A 22,966-nucleotide genomic window follows, 5' to 3' on the forward strand; every position below is an offset into this window, starting at 1 on the left:
TTAGCACATAAATGCACAGTGCACTTGGTGTCAAGTGTTATAGGAGTGCCTTCACATTTTAGCATAAATTAGTTTCTGATTTTTGCTCAAGGCAAAGTGGGACACAAGAGCCTTTTTATGTAAATACTGTTTTTTCTGTCATGTAATCTTATGCATAAAAATAATAATAACAAATTATGGGTGTCTATAGATGAGTGCTTAGGTCCACCAAAAAACACTGTTTCTAAATTTCCCTTATATGTAATTTATAAGCTCCCCCTGATTCACGGTGCAAATCACTCCCTCATGCCCAAGAACATGTTTGTTCTGTAGGCAAATGTGGTATTTCTCCCTAAATTAGCCTGTTAATGTGTATTGGATTCATGTTCTACTCATCATAGTCATACATGCAATGTCATATCCCAACAGACTCAAGTACATTTTAATGCACGAGATCTTAAAAGTGTTTGCATTGTTTCACGAGTTGGACTCTCAAATTTCAGTCACCTCAGTCTAAAGAGGACCAAGATGTCCTTGACTTCAAATAATCCAGCAATTATATGTTCTTCCCGGAACAAGAAAACAGTTGCATGTATCTTTTGAGCTGAATCACTCATTCTTCACAGGACACAGGAGTTAAGTGGCCACTTGTGAACATAAAAACCTCTTTGAATGGAACAGGTTACAGTTCAATGTCTCATACATTGTAGCTCATTGCTGAAGGACCTAAAATGTACTCTGTGAAAACAAACCAAAAAAATAAAGGATGCTTTTCCTTCTAAACAAAAGCATATACTCTTGACGGATCCATAGAAAATGAAAAAGCGGCTTCTAAACTCTTAAAACCTGGTGCCCTTATGTACTTTAAGTTGATGCGTCAATGAACTAAATTAAAGACTGTGAGAATATTGCTTTTATTTGTGTACAGAACGTTAGATTTTACAGATGGCATAAGGAGTTGCAATGAAAGGACCATTTTCATAATGGAATGGTGAATGTACATAACTGAAGAAAGTCTGACAAGCATTCAGGCTTGAACGAGTCTATTATTGAGTCAAGGTCCCTAACTAGAACTACCTGTAATCATACCGGAGGATGTAGTAAAACAACATAAAACTGTATGTTTGGAAGAGTCTTAGTCCTAAATTATTTTCTTCTTTTAAAAGTGGGCTGGAAAACATACAAAGAGGAGAGGAGATAAAAAAAAAGTGTTATATTGAGGTGTCATATTCCTCAGGAACTAAGGTGCTAAGGACAGAAAGAAAGAAGTTAGTTAATGAGAATGGTAAAATGGTAAATGGTCTGCACAGATATAGCACCTTTTTTAAACGTAGCAGTTACCAAAGCACTTTACACCCATTCACTCATCCAACTCACACGCAAACACACACAGAGACACAGACACAAATGACAGCAGAGCTGCAATGCAAGGCGTTAGCCTGCCATTGGGAGCAACTTGGGGTTCAGCGTCTTGCCCAAGGAAACTTCAGCATGTGGAGTCATGTGGGCCGGAAAATCGAACCACCAACCCTGTGATTAGTGGATGTCCAGCTCTACCACCTGAGCCACAGCCACCCCATCCAGTGCCTGTATAAGAATAGGGACATTAGATTGTACATTACTCCAGCACAGAAGAACCTCAATGAGGAAATAGTCCCTCTAAGATTTACAAGAGAAGAGCACAAAGTCACTTAAATATCATTTCATCAAAAGGAGGACAACACAACCATTCTTTGAAATACATATACTTTTATTGGGTGACATTTTGGCGGTTAGTGCTTGGCATTGATTGAAATACAATTGCAAATCTTTTTTTTTTTTTATGTGCAGATGGCAAGAGCAGTGACACTGTTTCCATTGTTCAAAAACAACCCAGTAGGTGTATGGTTTGCGAGTTTACACAGTGAGTGAGTCCATGTCAGCTCAAGTGAATGACTCGGTGACTTTCAAGCATTTTAAGCATAGAATCTAGCAAACAGTGAAATTCATTTCCCAAATTTATTCATGCCCTATGACCAGGCCCCTTTGCTTTTAGCTTATCCAGTTAAATAAAACAATGCTGAAAAGCCATTCAAAATCAAATTCACAGCGAAAGTCCCTCTCTAGGGGTATTTTTGACAGGATAATCAAAATAAAACTAAACACAAACCCAAAAGAACAAAATGACAGTGCTCTTAAGGGGATTTTACAACCGTATCATGGCAATAACTACAGTATATTTTTATAAAGAGGCAATATATTGTGTTATCGATAAACAATAATAGCAAAGCTGCCCATAAAAAAGTATGGTGAAGTGTAGAACAGTAAGGGCTTGTTCCAGCACATTCACACTATTAGTTTACTCTGAGCAGAAAAGGTGTGCATACTACACACATCTGCACATGATTGTAAAGGTGTGTGTCTATATTTGTGGGTATGTTCAGGTATCTCACCTGCCCTATATGTGCATGCACACGTATCACACATGATGACATCATTTCCTGCTTCTTCTGCCTTGCAGAACCAATGAACGAATGAGCTGTGGTAGCTTGGGTTTTATTATCCAGATATCTATTTAATTTAAAACAGAATATTCAAATGAAGAATACCAGAAACTATTTTGTATCTTTTTGGTCACTCATGCGAATCGTGCAGAGCATATGCAAATATTTGCAATAACAATCACATGAGCAGCAGCGAGTCTAGATGTGGAAAGAATTTACATTTAGAGAAGCTTCAGTATTTTAGCCAGTTTAGCTTATGTATTTTATTTTCCTTAGTATTACATATTTTGATGACATTTTTAACAGAAAATGTAACAGGATCTGATCACACCTTACCAGATGATTGGACTGAAAGATCTGAACCCTTCCAAGAAACATGGGCTCGATTGATACATCATTATGACAGTTCTTCTGCTGCAAGTCCTATACTATTATGCTAATTTGAATTGTGCTCTATGAGAACTATTTTACTGTTAACACATAGTGCTTTATGTCTTGCATTACAAGGCAAATATATGGATAGATTTTCGCATAAAGCAGATTTTTTAAGGAACTTTTTAAATTTGTTTATTTTAGAATTACACTGTTACTGTGATTCTCGTGCTGACTGTTTAAAACAGTGTTAATGGAAGGAAAAAATATAGAATAAAATGCTAGTTGTTTTCATAAAATGATGATGTGTAAGTATTATCAATGACCAAATTTTTAATTACATATTCCACGGCAACATTATATTTGTGCAGCTAATGCATTCACACACAGACTAACACCGGCAGAATAGCATGGTTGAGTAAACTAGAAAAAAGCGTAGGATATCACATTGCAACACTTTTATTGCTTTCATTTTTAATGCCTATTATCTGTGTCATTATTAATGCAGTGGCTGTGTATTTGTGCACACTAGTCTTCCAAAGCAAACACATCAAATTTGTGGAATCATCTACAGAATAAATTGTGTGCCACACCCCAAAATCAGTCACCTCGTCTCCCCACAGCAAAATATACCAAAATGTTACACTTCATCAATATTCAGTTCAATTGATAACTGCATGTTTTTAAGGTCAAAGGTTTTCACGTCTTTTCTAAAAACAGAGCAACACAGGCAACTCACACAATCATTCATCTTTTGTGTGCATTTGAGATAGGGATTAGGAAATGGCAATTAGAGAATGGGATTATTTTAGGGTCTTCATTGGGGTTCAGGTTGGTATTAAAGTAAGTTTAATGGTTCAAACTGGTTGTGGGATTGGGAATTTATTATTTTTTGCCAGTGCGAGCCAGGGCCATAAACTGGTCAGCCGGGGCCAATAGCCTCGGACCTCGAAGCCAAAATCACTCTGCATTCCCGCCATCGGGCCAAAAGCCCTGCAGCGTTGCCCTAAAACCCACCCTTAATACGCCACCCTGGTGCAAACGTCAAATACCCCGCCCATTTCACAAGCCAAACCAAATACGAATGTTATCTAGATATGAAGTTTATATTGTATATAAATGTTAGCTAGCTAGCAAGATAAGTAACCGTTGACAACTCACTGACTTTAACTGCCATGGTGTCCTGAATGATCTCTCCACTAACAGCAGAACAATGTCCCAACACACAGTCCATGACCTAGAACCATGGAAAGTTCTTCCTTTGGGCACGGCTTTGTCCACTATGCATCCTAACAGATTTGTAATGTGTCTGCAATTTGTTTCACCAAGATGCAGGTGTGTGACGTCACAAACGTGTCAGCATCCAGAGATGTACAAAGTTAATGATAAACATTCACTTTAATTAAATTATATTGATCATTGAGTCAAAGTTCCTACATTATAAAATATTAAAGCTTGTTTAACCAGCTCTCTCTAAACTCTCTTTGGTGGTTGTACACCTGTAGCACAAATGCGTAGCAGCATTGTTTATCAGTTGGGTTGCTAGGAGACATCTCTGGTGACAGTAAAATCCCCGTTAAGCTAATGGGAGGGTTGCAGTTTTGGTTGTTTAAATGTCATTTTCCAAGCATTTGGAAGTGACAGTGGGAACACAACTGGCCCTCGCAAGCACATTGTTCATTGGAGCCACGGTTTCTTCCTGGCAGGTAGCAGATGTCCTAACCCTGCCCTCACCCTAATTCTTACCAAATGTAGCCTGCAAGGAACAATGGATGGCACCTTTCTCCCATTGCGCCCTGGCATGCACTATCACGCCCTCATTTATATCGACAGTGGAAATGCGGCTATTGGGGTTCAGGTTGGGATTAAAGTAATAACTGAGTTTCAGACAGAGTTTGGCATTGAGATTACTTTCGGGTTTTCTTTGGGCATCAGGTTGGGATTAAAGAAAAGATTATGTTTAAATCTTGGTATGGAATTTGGAATGGGATTATTTTAGGGTCTTCATTGGTTTCAGGTTGGGATTAAAGTAATGATTAGGTTTCAGTCTGTGTTTAGCACTGGGAATGGGATTATTTGAGGGTCTTCATTGGAGTACAGGTGGAGATCAAGGTAGGTTTTAAATTGGTTGTGGCATGGGGTTATGACTGGGTTTGGATTAGGGTGATATCTGCATTTACGATTCATATAAATGCTGGTGAGTGTGAAAAAAAGGGTCCTTTTGAGGCCATCATACACACACTGCTCATAAAGCTGATAATGCTAAAATAATGCAAAAAATCTGTACAATAGCTTTAAATACTGTATATACAGAAATAAACATATTTTCATGTCACATATTCTCCATGAATCTAAATAAAAATAAAAACAGGATAAACATCAGTGGCTTCCCCTTCTAAGAAGTAGGATTAAAGGCAACTAGCATTTAGCGATGACTATCATTTCAAATCATGTTGCATGTGCAGCTAGCAACTTCTCTTTCATTGCCACTTTGAATGATGATTTAAATTCACATTCTAGGATTTAAGAGTTCTCATTCCGCTTAGAGCAACATACTGACTGACAAAATGAAAAGATATTTCGAAATTAGAGACAAAAGAAATGCCGCCCTCGACCTCTCTTAAAAAAACTTAAATGTAACTGTCCAGAACTCATGATTTCATAACATGCAAAAAAGGAAGCAGGAAACATTATAAAACACAAATAGAAAAAAATAAGAATAAGAACATTAAACTATAAAAGGGTTGAAAGTTGAGCTTTTAGACCTGTGGCACTACGTGACACATTGAAGGTCATTTTGTCACAAGCATCAGCACCTTATGTAATGAGTAACTCAGGTTTAATCAGTGGTTCTTAGAGGTACCATACTTTCTATTCAGAGCTCTCAACACTTTCTCAAAGATTCTGATTCTGTTTGAGATGAGGAACAAATGAATGAGATTTTCTGCATCTGTCTGACTGAGATTTGAGGTTTCATCCCACTGCATGACTTTATTATGGAATGAATAAACAGGCGGCCAGTTCATTAGCCAAAGCAAAATGCTTTCAAGTCTTCATTATAATCTAAAGAATGAACTGTTTTTTACTGATCCTTGGAGGTAACATTCCAGCTTTTTAGAGCAAAGCAGGGAGTTTCATGAGAGAACAATATTATATTTCTTCCATGATCTGTTTATAAGACTGATGTTGCTGCCTTTACCTGAACATAGCGCTATGCTGACCTGCTAAGTTCATATATGGTACTATCCCAAACTAGAACTACTAGCAATACACAGCTGTAATTTAGCTCTATCATGCAGATTTGGCATCCCTGTGCATAAAATAGCCACTAAGATACTGCAAATAGACTATAGAAGCATACAGAGAATAATGGACTGAGCCTAGATGAAGTGGACGTATAGAACATGTCTGATATGCGAAAAGACAAAATTTAAATATAACAACTTCGGGTCAGCCCTCTATGCCAGATATGACAAATTCTTACTTGAGTCCAGTTATGATTTCTATAAAAAAAGGAATAACCAAATAAAATAACATGAATGGCACAGCTACTTCAATCAATGGTCACATGGAGGGTCGGCGATCATTGTGTATTAGTTGAGACTCCGTAACTACAACCTTCATTTCGCTCTCTATATTGTTTTTTCTTTATTTTTCTCTATCCTTCTACACAGTAAAAATGATTTACTTAATCACTATTTTGTCTTGTTTTCCAGTAAAAATACATATTATCCTTAGAGCAAGTTAAATGACTTGAGAAGCAAAAATGGATGAGAATTTTTTTCCTTACCCATTGGATTTTTTTGTTCTTGTTTTAAGCATAATAACACCTTTTAAACAATGACTTACCATGAGTTTTCCAATCGTTCGTTTAAAAAAATTATTTGACAGATATTGCACTCACAAAAGCAATTTATATAAAATTAAGTATTTTAGAGCCAAATATATTTAATATAGTATTTTCCATGACTTATCCGTTGATTTGCTATTTAGAGGATTTAGTTAATTTCTAAGAATAGAAATTTAAATTTTAAAATTACACTAAAATTCAATATATATTTTTGCAAAAAAAGTATTATATTACGCAACTTTGCTTCTTAAGAAAAGCTATCTTGTTAAAAGCATGCTTAGATATTTTAACTGGAAAGCATGACAAAAATACTAAACAAGAAAATAATTTTTGCAGTGTATCATTTACTAATTCCCCTCTTCTCCTATTGACTAAGGAAATCAATGCTAGCTTTGACAAAGCGAGAGGTTGCCACATCAACAGCCATAGCTCTAATCTCAGTATCTCCGAACTGCATGAGTGTCTGGATCTCTCTTCGTGCTGCTGGACTCTGAGTACCGCTCACATCCAGCTTCAGCGTACCACACTTCCTTACACCTGGGTCCGTGATGAAGCTGACCGACTCTTTTTCCGAGCAATATACGTGTATCACAATCACTTGTTGTGATGGCTTCGCAGGCGTGTAGCTGCGTTTTACCGTTTCACCCAGCGCCACTGACTGATCGGCAGAGATGAAAGTATCGAAGACGTCAGTGCACCAGCGTGTTCCATCCTTCACAAGCATCTTCTCTGGTGGGTGTTTCCCCTCTATGAAACGATTCAGGACACCTACACCATAAGTGAGTGGAGAGCGGCGCACCTTTATGACACTGGGATCCAGCCCGAACAACACCGCCCCTTTAAGGATGGTCAAGCCCACGTCATGCGGGATTATAATTCGGCTACGGCCCTGAAGCATGTTCTGAACTGCCTGCTGGAGTAGTGGAGACTCAGCGAAGCCACCCACCAGGAAAAGGAACTTGATGTTTGTCACCTCCGGCCTCTCAAATAACTCAGCTGGAGAGCAAATAGAAGAATGAGAACAGGTAGCAAAACAGAAGGGGAAAGTCAAATATTTCATCAAAACAATCTAATTCGTGGAATTTTACCAAAGAATGCATTTCTTTGGTTTTTCGTTTAAGGTGCGTAATTGTTTCCTCATTATTAAAGGCTTTACCCCTAAAGAAATGCAAATAAAATTGAAGTGATTTATACTCACATGAGATCACCTGCACCTAATATAAGCGCCAATATTTTACATGGAGCTGGGCTGTCTCATGGGTGCCACCATGTTGAGATCACATGACCACATTAATAGTTATACTTATTTTATGTCGGTAGTTCCCCTTTTATCTGACACTTTCACTCACAGAATAAATGAATCATCGCTTACTGCAAATTGCAAATTTCTACAGCATTGGTAATCAAAACCTCTTGCTTTTGTGTGATGCTGAATCTAAACAGCTAGTTGTCTGTTAAAGTCAACTTGAATGCCATATCAACCAGTGCAACAAACACAAAAGTTACTGAGTGCACCTTTAAATTGACAAAGAATAAAATACAGTTTATTGCTTCATATATTTGCTTGTAGTTGCTGTTTGAACAGATTACAGCCGGGCAATACAGCCAACATGAGAGCAGAGGGACCCAATTCTGTCCCAGTTCTGTGAGCATTTGCTGGAGTATTTTGGGCAGATGGTTGGGACATCTCTGACTGGAGCAACACTTGCCCTAAATGTGTCTCTAAGTGGCTGTTTATTTCATACACAGTTTTACAAGCTATACCAAGTAGATGTTTGAAATGTTTGAAATTGTAGTAGGCATATTGCTGTGAGTTGCAAACATGATTATGTTATGAAGCCTTTGCTGATAATGAATTATAAAGCATTATTGTTTATGAAACTGCATTGTAGAGATCAACCAGAGCTCTACAAGTAAAACAATATTAAACTACTATTGTTATTATTTAAAGGCACATCCAACTGGTGTGCAAGCAAATATGTTGTAGTAAAACTGGGTGTGTACTCACTCAAATGCTGTATAATGTGGTCTATAGTTGATTTGAACAGTGCATTCATTGCATCTGGACTCATCCTTAGCATGCCCTGTGATGACCACTTCACAAAGTCCACACTGCAAGGTACAGGGGAGATGAAAAAAAAAGATTAGAAAAAAAATGTATAGACTGAATAAAACAATTAAATAAACTCAGTTCAAAATCACAGTTCATTTGGACATGGTGCAAAGTCAAAAAGTTTTTTTTTTTTTATATCACAAATGTGTTCATATTATTGAGTTTTATTAGGTTTTACACTGCTATAAAAGTCAGTGTGTTAGAGCTAATGTTTGTGCTTCTGGTTAAAGCATGCATAGTCCCATATCACTGGACTGAGCAGCATAATGTAGAGCTGTACGAGTCCTCATAGAGATGGCTGAATCGTCTGATTGTTGGGAAAACTGTCCCCTGTGAGACATTCGAGCCAATAATCTATAACATACAAGTTAGGGGATATTACTCAGGGCTCGCAATTGATAAGATTACAATATTCTGTTGAGAAAGAATACACTAGTGTATCCATAAAAGCAATAAAAAGTATTTTTATATTTTCTGAAGAAAATATAAAATGAGTGGTGCTAACCCGGTCAAAACTCACCACCACGATGCTAAGGTGTTCAGGGTGGCTGGCAGGGCATTGCTACCTGGTTGCTATTGTGTTCTTTGTGGTTACATAATGGTTACTTACTGGACCAAGTCAAATAGCCCACCCCCAAAATGAATGACGTTCTGGACCCAAGACATGGCTCAGGCTCCTACTTCTATAAGTCCTAAGTCTATGGGAGTTTCTCACCAGTTTAATCATCTGCTACACGGAAATTGGGACAAGTTAAATTGCCAAGGTTTTAGTCTTAGTGTTAAGGCCGATTTATACTTCTGCGTCAAACCTACATTGTAGGGGGCTTGGGTAGCTCAGCAAGTAAAGACTACCACACCTGGAGTCGCGAGATCGAATCCAGTGTGTGGTGAATGATTTCGGCCAGGTCTCCTAAGCAACCAAATTGGCCCAGTTGTTAGGAAGGGTAGAGTCACATGGGGTAACTTCCTTGTGGTTGCGATTAGTGGTTCTCGCTCACAATGGGATGCGTGGTAAGTTGTGCGTGGATCGCGGAGAGTAGCATGAGCCTCCACATGCTGTGATTCTCTGCGGTGTCATGCACAACAAGCCCCATGATAATATGCGTGGATTGACGGTCTCAGAGGCAACTGGGACTTGTCCTCCACCACCCAGATTGAGGTGAGTAATCGCACCACCACGAGGACCTACTAAGTAGTGGGAATTGGGCATTCCAAATTGGCACAAAAGTGGAAAAAAAATTTTTTTTCACATTTTCTAAATAATACTAATATCATGTAATTCAAGGTTCTCTCACTGAACTAGATACCTTGTTTAGTTTCTATAATAATTGGACATTTGTGCCTGATCTAATACTTTTGCTTGATTATGAGTGTCTTCAGTACATAGACAGCAATCACATGTACACAAACATGGTATTCATTCTGCTGATATGGGCAACTTTATACATGGCCTGATGGCTTACTGAATGCCTTTGTGTGGACGGTATTGACAGCAGTCATGAATAGACAGATTAACTCCCCAGGGTCTGTAGGTCACACACAACCGAGCTCAAAAGAGACAGTCAGCAGGAAATAGAGTCACCAGTTTATGACAACGGAGAAAGTGCCATCTAATCACAGTATTGCCTTAATCGCATTATGAGGGTGCATGTACATGTAGCCATTGTTTGGAAAAAAGATGCAAAGAGAGTAAATGGTGAGTAGGCTGTCAGTTTGTGTTCCACAGAGGGTGAGTCATACAGGTCTTGAATAACATGAGTGTGAGTGAATGATGACATAATTGTAATTTTTGGGTGAACTTTCCCTTTAATCTCGTTCTGTACATAAAGAGTTATTTATGGAAGTGACAACAACCCCATTCTACAACCAATTTCACTCCTGAAAAATTCAAGCATTCATCACTCACTTGCTTTTCCTCAGTGCCTGCTCCACACTGTGTCCTCTGAATTTCTTGTAGTAGTCAATGAAAGAGAAGGGCAGATTAATATTTAGTGGATTGCTTCTGTCAGGAGCCGCAGCCCTCTTACGAGACTCAAACGCAATCATCAGATCCACCCATGCAGCAGGACGCTTGATCTTAAACTGGTCGATGAAATCCTGCCCGAATATCTTACACAAGAGCTTCTCAAACTCATAATCTATTCCAATAGAGCCATACGGGCCTCCTGTGGAGAAGATGGAAAGTATAAATGAAAAATTCTGTCATCATTTACACACATTTCTCAATATGTACATTGTTATATTTTCCAAAAATATGAACATATACATTTTGAAAGAAGTGTTACACAGCTCTTGCCATATAATGCCAGTTTAAGGTGATCTGGGGCTATTAAGTGTCCAAATGAATAGTAATTTTTTTTAAAAAGTCACCATAATAGTGCTTTAATGTTTTTTTTTTTTTTGGTCAAGATCCTTTATGAACTGTAATTTAAAAACATCTACTTTTGTGATCCACATAAAAAAATAACAGCAAACAAGTTTGGAATGACATTAGGGTGAGTAAATAATGACAGAATTATTTTTTGGCTGAACTATTACTTTTATTCGATTTAAAATGATGTATAATTTCATTTCAGAATGAAACCTTCCACACTGAATAAAGAAATTCTGGCTTTTTGATTCTGTGGCTTTTCTTACCTGAGGCTTTATACAGTTCTTTCAGGTGCCCCTCAGGCATTCGGATCTGATGAACCGTTAGATCCACTGTCCCGCCTCCACAATCCACAACCACATAGCGGTCGCCTAGACACCAGCAGAAACATCAAATGAAGGTCATCAGAGGTCACCAGTGGAAATGAATTCGTCAGGATCATCTTATCCAGTGAGGCATCTGACATTTTACTCAGTTTGACACTTTCAGGAAACTCTGTAGATTCTAACATCATGGTGGTGTGATTCTGACATGTCTGCATAGAATTGCTTTTCCAAGGTGTCAGGGGAACAGTGACCTATTTTCAGGGTTCATTGTCTCTTGGTCTCCAAAGGAGAGGCCTTTGGCATTTAAGAAGCTCTGTATATTGTACACACTGTATAATTTAAGTTTATATTTTCAAGTTAGAATTTAAACTTGAATTGTAATGATTCTAAATGCTAATGACTTTCTAAGAGTAGAGAACTAGAAGAAAATTAATCTGCGTGGGGTTATTACAGCAGTGATGAATTGGTAAAGTGTGCTGAAGTACTGATGTGCGAGAAGGTGCTAATTCATACAGAAGAATAAGGGCTGGATATGTTTGTTTATCGGACCTGAATCAACAGAAGAAGTATTTCAAGCTAAGCATGTTTCTTTTTCTATATGCTAGGGTGCATCTTACAAGAATTTAGGTTTTCTAAACATATGACAGCATTAGAAAAAGCAGGAGGAATATACTACAAGAAACATGCTTGTGAGAAGATACAGACTCTACCTTCAGTGAGTTCAGACCAGAGCTCTCCTATGACATTCTCCACCAGAAAGGTGCGGCTCTGTCGGTTACGGCGCACATGCTCCTTGGCTGGTTATTGACAGAGAGAGACAGGAAGTGTGTGTGAGAAGGAAGGCAGAGTGAAGCTGTACATGTCATAATTGTGGCAGTTCTATAGGCAAGGCAATATAATGAGAAAGGAACATGGGCTGCATAACAGTTTATTTTAAGCATGGGGATGCCATTGGAAAAAAGTTGTAATGGAATGCAAGACTCTTAATTTCAGCCAAATTCATAAAATTCAAAACATAACTTTGAAACTGCTGACATTTTTAAGTGTTCTTAAAACATTAATCATTAAGTGGATTTGAAACTGAAATGTCCAAAATAGAAACATTAATAGAAACAATTGTAGAACGATATAAGTGCAATACTATTATGCCAATATGGCTAGCATTACCTTGATTGCTAAAAAGCCACACAAGTTACTTACTGGGGTACCTCAGGGATCAGTGCTTGGGCCACTTCTCTTCTCCATATACACAACATCACTGGGACCCATCATCCAGTCACATGGTTTCTCTTACCACTGCTACGCTGATGACACGCAATTCTACTTGTCTTTCCAGCCCAACGACACCACAGTGACCGTTCGAATCGCTGCCTGTCTGGCAGACATCTCGGCCTGGATGAAGGAACACCACCTTCAACTCAATCCTGCCAAGACCGAACTCCTTGTCTTTCCAGCCAACCCGGCTGTTGAACACAACATCACCTTGCAGCTGGGTCCAACTACAGTTTCGCCTTCCAAAACGGTCAGAAATCTAGGGGTAACCATTGATGATGAGCTAAATTTCACAGATCACATTTAAAAAACTGCAAGATCTTGTAGATTTACACTCTACAATATCAGGAAGATAAGACCCTTCCTCTCTGTACATGCCACACAACTGCTCGTTCAGTCCCTTGTCATAACTAGACTGGACTACTGTAACGCTCTCATTGCAGGCCTTCCTGCATGTGCTATTAGACCTCTCCAAATGATCCAGAATGCAGCAGCACGTCTGGTCTTTAATGAACCTAAGAGAGCACGTTACACCACTCTGTCTTTCTCCACTGGCTGCCGGTTCATGCACGTTTTAAATTCAAGGCTCTGATGCTGGCATATAAAACAGTCACTGGGTCTGCTCCAGCATACCTAAAAACATTTATGCAGAGCTACGTTCCCACCAGAAGCCTGCGGTCGGCTAAGGAACGTCACCTTGTCGTACCAAAACAAAGAGGCACCAAAACACTTTCCCGGACTTTCAGTTTCATCATACCACGGTGGTGGAATGACCTTCCCAACTCCCAACATATATATATATATATATATATATTTACACTTGTTGCACTTAAATCTGTTTTGTATACTATTATGATGATAGTGAAACTTTGTAATATGGCACTTTTTGTACCACTGTCTCCCTAAGATGATTCGCTGATGTTCTTCCTCTTTTGTAAGTCGCTTTGGATAAAAGCGTCTGCCAAATGAATAAATGTTTATGTAAATGTAAAAAGTTAGGTTTTAAAAGGTATGCCACTAGCATTTCCAAATACAATTGCAAATTTTTTTTTTAAAACAGTCCGAACATTGGTGGTGGCATAGTGGGCTAAATCACATAACTGTTAATCAGAAGGTCGCTGGTTTGATCCCCACGGCCACCACCATTGTGTCCTTGAACAAGGCACTTAACTCCAGGTTGCTCCGGGGGAATTGTCCCTGTAATAAGTGCACTCGCTTTGGATAAAAGCGTCTGCCAAATGCATAAATGTAAATGTAAATGAACCCTCCTACTGTCTTCCATTGGATGAACTAACAGTAGTCCTACCCCTCAAAACATGCTCAAAACATTAAAAATAAAGTCACAATGGTCACCCTGGTAGTTGTAAACATTCCCAAACAGGAAGTGTAAAGCTGTAGAGAGTGACCACATGGAGGCTGATGTCAGATTGACATTTTCCCTTACCACAGAAAACAATGAAATGGGCCATCTGGCCTTTTTTTCAGTACAAGACTGAAAAAGACAGTACAAGGTTCTGATGGAGCATGGGAGAGCTGAGGCTCAAACTGTTTCAAACGGCTTAATCTAACAGTGTTTTAAACACACAAGAGACCCCCCATCTCAACATTCCTGAAGCAGCCTGATAACAAATTTACAACTCACTAGTTAGGAAACAGCCTATTGTAATTCAAAACATCATTAAGGCACTGAAAACTATATGTTAAATGTGTGGACAAAATGAATGCACAAGAGAATGTCTTGTGAAAGAGCCAGGGCCGTATCAGCTATAGACATTGAGTAGATTACTGGTCGACCGATTTGTTTTTCAAAGGTTGATTTTTAAATGATTACATTTGGTTCCCCCGATTCCCGAATATGTGGTTACATTCTTGCTTTAAGGGGTGTTCACTCTACAGTCTGCCATCTGACACATCTGTAGCAGCTGGATTACATGCTGGGGAATCAGTGTGACAACAGATGAAGCCAACAGGATTAGTGGGAAAACATCCACAATAAATGAAAAAAAAATAGATCCAGATGTTAAAGAATATAACTGTGAGACAGCCCTTAAAAGGGACATGTTATCCCCAACCAGACTCTGACTGGGCTTTAGGAAGTTATTGGGTTTACTAATATCAGAGAGACAGCCCCTCAATGCTGCTCACTGGTACCCAGTTAAACGGTGGGTCGCTACACACAATTACACCACTTCCTGTCTCAGACTCTCACTGCCAACTAAAATTAATCAGTGACTATTCCAGCCCATTATTTAAGCCCCTATTTTGAAGAATTTTCACATTGCACATTTTCATTCAACAAAAGCATATAGTAGTGATAGGGAACAGTCAAACTCCAAAAATGACAAAAAGGTACCAAAAAAGTAACCACAATTAACCAAAATTTGGAGCTCAGCTGTGTAGTGGGCAAAAGTAACCAGAATTTAGAACAAAATGTAGTGCAGAGAAATATATTGGGAAGTGGGCATAATTTAGATCAAAATTTAGTGTACATTAATTTAGCAGAAAGTGTCCAAAATCTACCAAAATTAGTGCAGTCATATAGTTGAAAATGGCCAAAATTTTGAATACAATTTAACTCACAGTCATAAAATTCTTTTGAAAATATTGAACACAGTAATATAGTGGGAAGTGGATCAAATGTACCAACATTTGGACCAAAATGTAGCACACGTGAATGTAGTGGATATTTGCCAAAATGTACCAAAATTTAGAACACAGTCACATAGAGGAACGTGGTCAAAATTTACAACAACATTCTACGCATAGTCGTATAGCTGTAAGTTGCCAAAATGTACCAAAATATTGTGCACAGTCATCAAGCAAGAAGTGGACAAAATCTTGACAAAAACTTAGCGCACAGGAAATCAGCAAGACGTGGTCAAAATGTTACAAATTAAGACCAAAATTTAGCACACATGAATCTAGTATGAAGAAATAGCAAACAAGTCTGCTTTTATGCTCCTTTTACAATGTTTTTATATGCAAAATATACTTACATTATATAGACAAGAACATCTTCAAAGTATGTTTGTATGCTTTTTTAAAACACTAAAGAAAGTGTTAATTTACTATATTAACTTGTATTCAGTACTTCCATAACATATATAATCTAAAACAGATTACTTTACTTTACTTCCCAGCGGGTTGCCACACACAATTGCTTCTTGCTTCTGGTCTCACTAGCATATTAAATTAACCAGAGACTATTTGAGCTCCTTAATATGTTTTCAATGCTCACCATTGAATATCAAATGTACAGGCTCCATCAGAGCACAAATATTACTGGTGCTAAAAAAGAAATCAATATAAACTACTCCTCTTGTCCTTCGTCCTTTCCTTTGTTTTCTCTTTCTATAGCACAGCTTATGCAAAGAGAGAACAAAACATTAGCACAAGCGATTTTACACTTCCTTTCTGCTTCAGCACTATAATCATATTTCACCCATTTTTTCCGTTATTCTCACCTTAAATGCACACAAGCCATCTGATTGAATTCTCCCTCTCTGACAGTTTGTTCTTGCAGAGGAGTAGAGTTACATTGCTGCATGCATCAGCTGGGAAACAAAATGCACTAATGTACACATTCACCAACACAAAAATTATAGTTCTGCAGTATTGCAGTAAATTCAATAGTCATTAATAAAATGTCAACAAGCTTTTTCCAACATCACTAATAAATAATAATCTTTGTCACACTCAAGGATTATATATACAGTATCTCACAAAAGTGAGTACACCCCTCTGTAGCGAATCAGCTCTATGAAATATTAATAATCAATCATAACTTGTTAGAATCGATTATGAATATTTGGATCAGTTAATTGGGTTAACTTGATGTAGCTACATTAACATTACAACCAAATACTCGGTTCATCCCGTGAACACTCAATATTGGTTATTAATTAATTAATAGAAATGTACATTTCCGGGGCATGGGAAATGTCTTTCTTACTAAGTATTAAGAGCAAGTAGTCAAAATCTATGATCTTTAGATATGAGCTTGAGACACAGACAACTTTACATGTGACATGAACAAGACTTTATTAACTAGACTAAACATTTAAACTACTCTAACATACATATACATACATTCATACAGTTTACCAAGGGAAAGAGGGCTGAAGCAGAATACAGGAAGGCAAGAAGTTATAGCATTGTTTGAAGTTCAGCAGATCAACAGCCTGAGCAAACCATCATATTAGTTCTGACACGCCCTTTTAGAAAGGGGTTAAGGATACTTAATGTATCAAATAATGAGACTAAGTTTGATACTTGCATGTCCCATTTGAATTAAACTGTCCTGATGCAATTTGTTGATGGCTTGAGTTGATCTTTGATGATGTTGTCTTGATGAGAGAGAGAACCAGTGGGAGTCAGAGACAAGGCCGTAGCCTGGCGCACGCTTGGGAGTCCTTGGGGCCTTCTAGTTTGGCATCATTCAGCGAGAAAGTGAGAGAGCACAAGGCTCAGAGGACCAGAAAACAAGAGAGGCAGGAAGCAAGAGAGGCTAAGAGAGAGCTAAGAGAGGGCTAAGAGAGGGCTAAGAGAGGACTAAGAGAGGACTAAGATAAGATAAGAGAGCGAGAAATAAGAGCTAAGAGCATTTATAACCTTAGAAAACATGTCCCACCTCTCATTGGCTCGACCAATGAGAAGGGTTTGGGTTCCAGGCGGGAATTTGGTTTATTGCTCTTTGTTCTCACATTTCTCATTGCATGAGCAAGAAAGAAACTAGGAAATATACTTGTAATACTAATATGTTGTTGTTATCGACATATCATGTACACAGTCATTTTGATCTTCAAAATACCAAGTTATAGAGACCAAATATGCCACACATATGATTTCGGTTAACCATAGTATGCAAAGTCTGAAACATTAACCCATTAGAGTTTGCAAGAAACATAGATCAAGCAACATTTAAGGGAAATTGTGAGATGGCACATTAGATACATGTCAATATTTTTATCACATGGATTATATATATAGCATATATAGGATTAAAAGGTGTCATTTCTCCTTCTCAGTAAGAAAGCAGTGAGCTTCAGCAGTCTGAGCATTCCTTTGGGGGTCGTAAAGTCCCCTTTCTTTGGGCAGGAGAATGATTCCTTTGTTCCGTCACAGCTCATTTGCATGTTTCTTATGACCGGGTCTGGCTTTGGTTTGAATAACTCAAAAGATGGTAATACCTAGCAGAACACCATTCTAAGGTAATCTTATATTTATATTCAACTAGGACAAGTCGTAAGGTTTAATTTGATACCAAGGAACGTGTATTTAGTACACTTAGAAAGGAATATACACTCTTCGGCTATTAAATATGAGGCCTCAGAGTTTAAAACACACAACGAAACAGTTCTAACGAGTTTGATATACCTCAGAAATACACAACATACAGGGATTACACGTATTTCATTAGCAATATGCAGTTCTGTGTTTAACTGAAAACACACACACACACACATTGTTGCGTTCAAAGTTTCCCCCTTCCTGTCCACACGATAAGCACGTGGTGAGCATGCGGATGTCATGTATTCAGATACAAGACAAAGGCAGGCCTAACACAGTCGTAAAGCCTGACTGAGGCCCACAAAAACAAAGTCATAAATCTTGCTGAAAAAACCGTGCCAAAATCAAACAAAGGGAGTACAAAACCGACTACAAATCCCAAGAAGCCTTGCTCACTTTACAACTGTGTGAAATTCCAAAGGATCGAACTCTCAACTCCTATTGGATGAGGCACTCAACAGAACGCACCTCAACTATGATGTCATCAGGAGAAGAAATACCTCGAAAATCGTTCTGTACCTTGCTTCCAGTGACTTAGCGTGCCGTACGTAGACGTAGCTCATTGCTGCTGTCAGGTGTTGCCTCGTTGCACAAGGAAGTAACGTGCAACTTGAAACTGCAGCCATACAATCTCTGTCTTGCTGGATGAGTTGGGATTATTCTGTGTTCCACTGAACACTGTAACGGATCCGAAGGAGACTGCTGAGCAATCCGCCGAGCAATCTTCATCCGTTTGCCTGCAGAAGCAAAGAAAGAAGAATCCCCTTCCCTCTTCAATCAAGTTGACGTCGCTGATTTCTCCGCCAGCCCACCGTTAATCAGCAGCCGTACCGCCCGCCGACAGAGCGAGGAAACGGCCTCCCATCATCACCCGAGCCTCGAGGAACCGAGTCAGAGTCAAACGACGGATGAACACACGTTCTACATGCGTCCCCACGCAATCCAAGTAAGAGGTTAATGTCAGTTTACGGACCACCGAGTCCGCTCATTGTTGCTAATAATACTCAAGGTATTAATATAACATACTGGTATCACAAATGAGAGTTTGCTGTGTTGTAATCCAACCACGTTGGACTGTTGTGTATTTACGCCATCGCGGATGAGACCGGCACACTGTGTTTATCCATTAAAGGACCAAAGGCCACGAGAAGGGTTACGAGCCATTCACCATGTCTCTGAATGATAAACTAACAGTTGCCTTCTCTCCCACGATCGCAAAACCGGCTTCAGCGCCGCCACTTTATTCTCTCTCTCTGTCGTACTAACCACACACACACACGCACGCACACACACACACGCATGCATGCACACGCGCACGCACGACCCCTCACAAACATTTGGCTAGTAGATAACTTTGTGATAAAGCTCAGCTTTGACCCAAGTTATTGTGCAAGTGGAGACACGCTGTAAACGGGCAGACCCCATTAACCGGCTTCTCTCCGCCCACATTCGCAGCTATACTCTCTGGCCGTAAATCTCACGTGACGTACTCTCGTCACTCCTCACACACACACACACACACACACACACACACACCGTCCTCTCATGTGTTATAGGCTTATTTTGGTTACCATATCTAATCACGTCACGGTTTAGTTTGTAGTTGTAGGTCGGAAGTTTATTGACTGCATTGTATTAATTATTAACTGATATACTCAATTGGACTCAAGATGGCGCCGAGTATGGCTGCTGCGTTGCAAGCTCGGACACAAAACTGCAGTTTATTGTTTGCTTTGTTTACAGTTTTTTGTTTTTTTGTCTTGGATGTGGTCTGCCTTATTGTATACGACAGAAAAACGCTTTTGGACATTGGTTCTACAATTACACACCGTAAACCGGACTTCAAATTCCTCAATGCCGACCCGCTGTTTACAAACACGCCAGTGGAGCCCTTTGTCTGTGCTGCCCGGCCGCAGAAACGCAGAAGGAAAAGGGGAAAAATAGCTGGCGTTCTCATCAGAGTAAGACGTTGTGCAAATCGACCCCCGCTACCCAGTATACTACTGGCAAATGTTCAGTCTCTGGACAACAAGCTCTGCGAGCTGAGAGCGCAGATCTCTTTCCAACGAGAGATGAGGGACTGCTGCGTTATTTGCCTTACAGAAACCTGGCTGGCTGTGGAGATTCCAGACTCAGCAATCGAACCCGCGGGGTTCTCGATGTGGCAAGTGCACCGAGCACAAAGAACCCCAGAGCGAAAGACCTCTCAGGTAAAACAGAGGTGGTGGTGTATGTTTTATGATCAACAAATCATGGTGTGATCAGAGGAACGTACATTTTATCAAGTCTTTCTGCTCCCCTGATCTGGAATATCTCATGCTTCTGTGTCAACCATTCTGGCGACCGAGGGAATTCACAGCAGTCATTATCACAGCTATGTACATTCCTCCACAAGCCAACACAGACCGGGCACTCAAGGAACTGTATGGGAGTATAAGTGAGCATGAAACCGCACACCCTGAGGCCGCGTTCATTGTTACCGGCAAGCCAAAATCACTTGCTTAAATGACTGGCACCCTGTTGCTCTGACCCCCATCATCAGCAAATGCTTTGAGAGGCTAATCAGAGATCACATCTGCTCTGTGCTTCCCACGTCTTTGGACCAATTGCAGTTTGCCTACCGCAACAACCGCTCCACTGATGATGCCATTGCATCTACAATACACACTGCTCTCTCCCATCTGGAAAAAAGGAAACATATGTGAGAATGCTGTTTGTAGACTACAGCTCAGCATTCAACACCATAGTGCCCTCCAAGCTTGATGAGAAACTCTGGACTCTTGGCTTAAACAGCTCGCTGTACAGCTGGATCCTGGACTTCCTGTCAGGCAGACGCCAGGTGGTTAGAATGGGCAGCAACATCTCATCACTGACCCTCAACACTGGAGCCCCGCAGGGCTGTGTTCTCAGCCCACTCCTGTATGCCCTGTACACACATGACTGTGTGGCAACACATAGCTCCAATGCCATCATTAAGTTTGCTGATGATACGATGGTGGTAGGTCTGATCACTGACAATGATGAAACAGCCAACAGAGAGGAGGTGCACACTCTGACTCTCTGGTGTCAGGAGTACAACCTCTCCCTCAACATCAGTAAAACCAAGGAGCTTGTGATGGACTTCAGGAAGAAAGACAGAGAACACAGCCCCATCACCATCAATGGAGCACCGGTGGAGAGAGTCAGCAGTTTCAAGTACCTCGGTGTCCACATCACTGAGGAATTCACATGGTCTGTCCACACTGAGGCCGTTGTGAAGAAGGCTAACCAGCACCTCTTCTTCCTGAGACAGCTGAGGATGTTTGGAATGAACCACCACATCCTCACACGGTTCTACACCAGTACTGTAGAGAGCATCCTGACTGGCTGCGTCACTGCCTGGTACGGCAATAGCAACACCCACAACCGCAAAGCCCTGCAAAGGGTGGTGCGAACTGCCAGAAACATCATCGGAGGTGAGCCTCCCTCCCTCCAGGACATATATAACAGGCGGTGTGTGAAAAAAGTTCGGAGGATCATCAGAGACTCCAGCCACCCGAGTCATGGGCGGTATCGCAGCATCAGGACCCGCACCAGCCGAATACATGACAGCTTCTTCCCCCAAGCAATCAGACTTTTGAACACTTGCTCTGTCACGATCAATAATCATCACTGCACTTTGTTAATCTTATATCTCACACTGGACTGTCATAATTATATTCTCCACAATACAACTACTGTATATATATTTTTTATATACTCTTTATTCTTTATTTTTATTGTATGTGTATTCTATATTGTGTGTATTGTTTACTGTACATTGTATATAATTATTGTGTTGTGTAAGTATGTGTACATTTGATATGTAAATTGTGTTGTGTAAATATGTTGTTTACTGTAATTGGTATGTCTCGTCACTGTCATGACTGCTGTGTTGCTCGGAACTGCACACAAGACTTTCACCTACTGTTGCACTTGTGTACATGGTAGTGTGACAATAAAGTGATTTGATTGGATTGGGGTCACTAAGCATCGTGTTTCTTCTTTGTCCCTTTTGTCTAACGTGTGCCAACATGGTCTTCCTATATCCAAGTCCAACACGCTATGCACAAGCTCATCACATTGGAATAAGTGTGTAAATGAAGGTGGGTCTTTAATGCAAACGTTAAAATGTATCGTTTTTCACATTTTTGGTATCATTACACAGCAGTGTGTGAGTAATAGAGCAAAAAATATGTGTTTATTTAGTCATAATCAACCATTGCACTCGTGATTTGTGTGAAAGTGAATAAAACGCACAGTCGGTGTGCACCTCTATTGTTAATTTCAGTTGAAAACTGTGTCGAAATGTAGACCGCAGCACGTAAAACTAAGTTTGCAAAAATATAGTAATGTTCATTCAATAAGACTAGGTAATAATTGTTCCCTAGTAGGTGATCCTAAAGAAAGTACACAGTACACGTGGGCAGTATTATGCTTATACACTTTTCAACAAAAATAAATGCAGTGTAAGCTTGAGAATACTATCATCTGTGTTTGATGTGGTTTATCCTCATTGCAGTATGTTTTGCCACATATGAATCTCTGTTATATGGTAAAAGTGTGGCTTACCCTGCGTCATTCCGCCTCCAACATTCTCTGTTGGACTGTAACCGTTCAGGGATGTTTTGGTGTCCAAATCAACCATTTGATGGAGGCGGAGCTTACGGCAGTAAATAGACGCAGCCTCAGGTTCAAGGGCAATGATCAGCTGCTCGGGGATGTCACGAGAAACCAGACCAGCCTAGATGAGCACAGAGAACACACAAGAAATTATTAGACACTAACATATAACTAGCTAATGACTTTTTGACATAGAAAAAATAAAAAATTTAGTAGGTATGTCCAAACTGTTGACTGGAACTGTCAATTCTTTTATAAAAGCCTGCTCAT

General features: G+C 39.7%; 1 protein-coding gene across 2 annotated transcripts in view; it reads right to left on the minus strand.

Moving 5' to 3' along the window:
• Positions 1–1,708: 1,708 nt before the first annotated feature.
• The window catches only part of LOC127662830 (heat shock 70 kDa protein 12A-like), a 53,794-nt gene continuing 32,536 nt past the window's right edge, over positions 1,709–22,966 (minus strand). For both annotated transcript variants that reach the window (XM_052154192.1, XM_052154193.1), the window contains exons 7-12: positions 22,646–22,817; positions 12,205–12,291; positions 11,435–11,539; positions 10,704–10,962; positions 8,693–8,796; positions 1,709–7,680 (exon numbers count right to left, since the gene is read on the minus strand). In XM_052154192.1, coding sequence (XP_052010152.1) covers positions 7,049–7,680; positions 8,693–8,796; positions 10,704–10,962; positions 11,435–11,539; positions 12,205–12,291; positions 22,646–22,817 — 1,359 coding nt within the window. In that variant the 3' untranslated portion in view covers positions 1,709–7,048. The remainder of the gene's footprint in view (positions 7,681–8,692; positions 8,797–10,703; positions 10,963–11,434; positions 11,540–12,204; positions 12,292–22,645; positions 22,818–22,966) is intronic.

The sequence above is a fragment of the Xyrauchen texanus genome, chromosome 22, assembly GCF_025860055.1.
Source record: "Xyrauchen texanus isolate HMW12.3.18 chromosome 22, RBS_HiC_50CHRs, whole genome shotgun sequence".
Classification (NCBI taxonomy): domain Eukaryota; kingdom Metazoa; phylum Chordata; class Actinopteri; order Cypriniformes; family Catostomidae; genus Xyrauchen; species Xyrauchen texanus.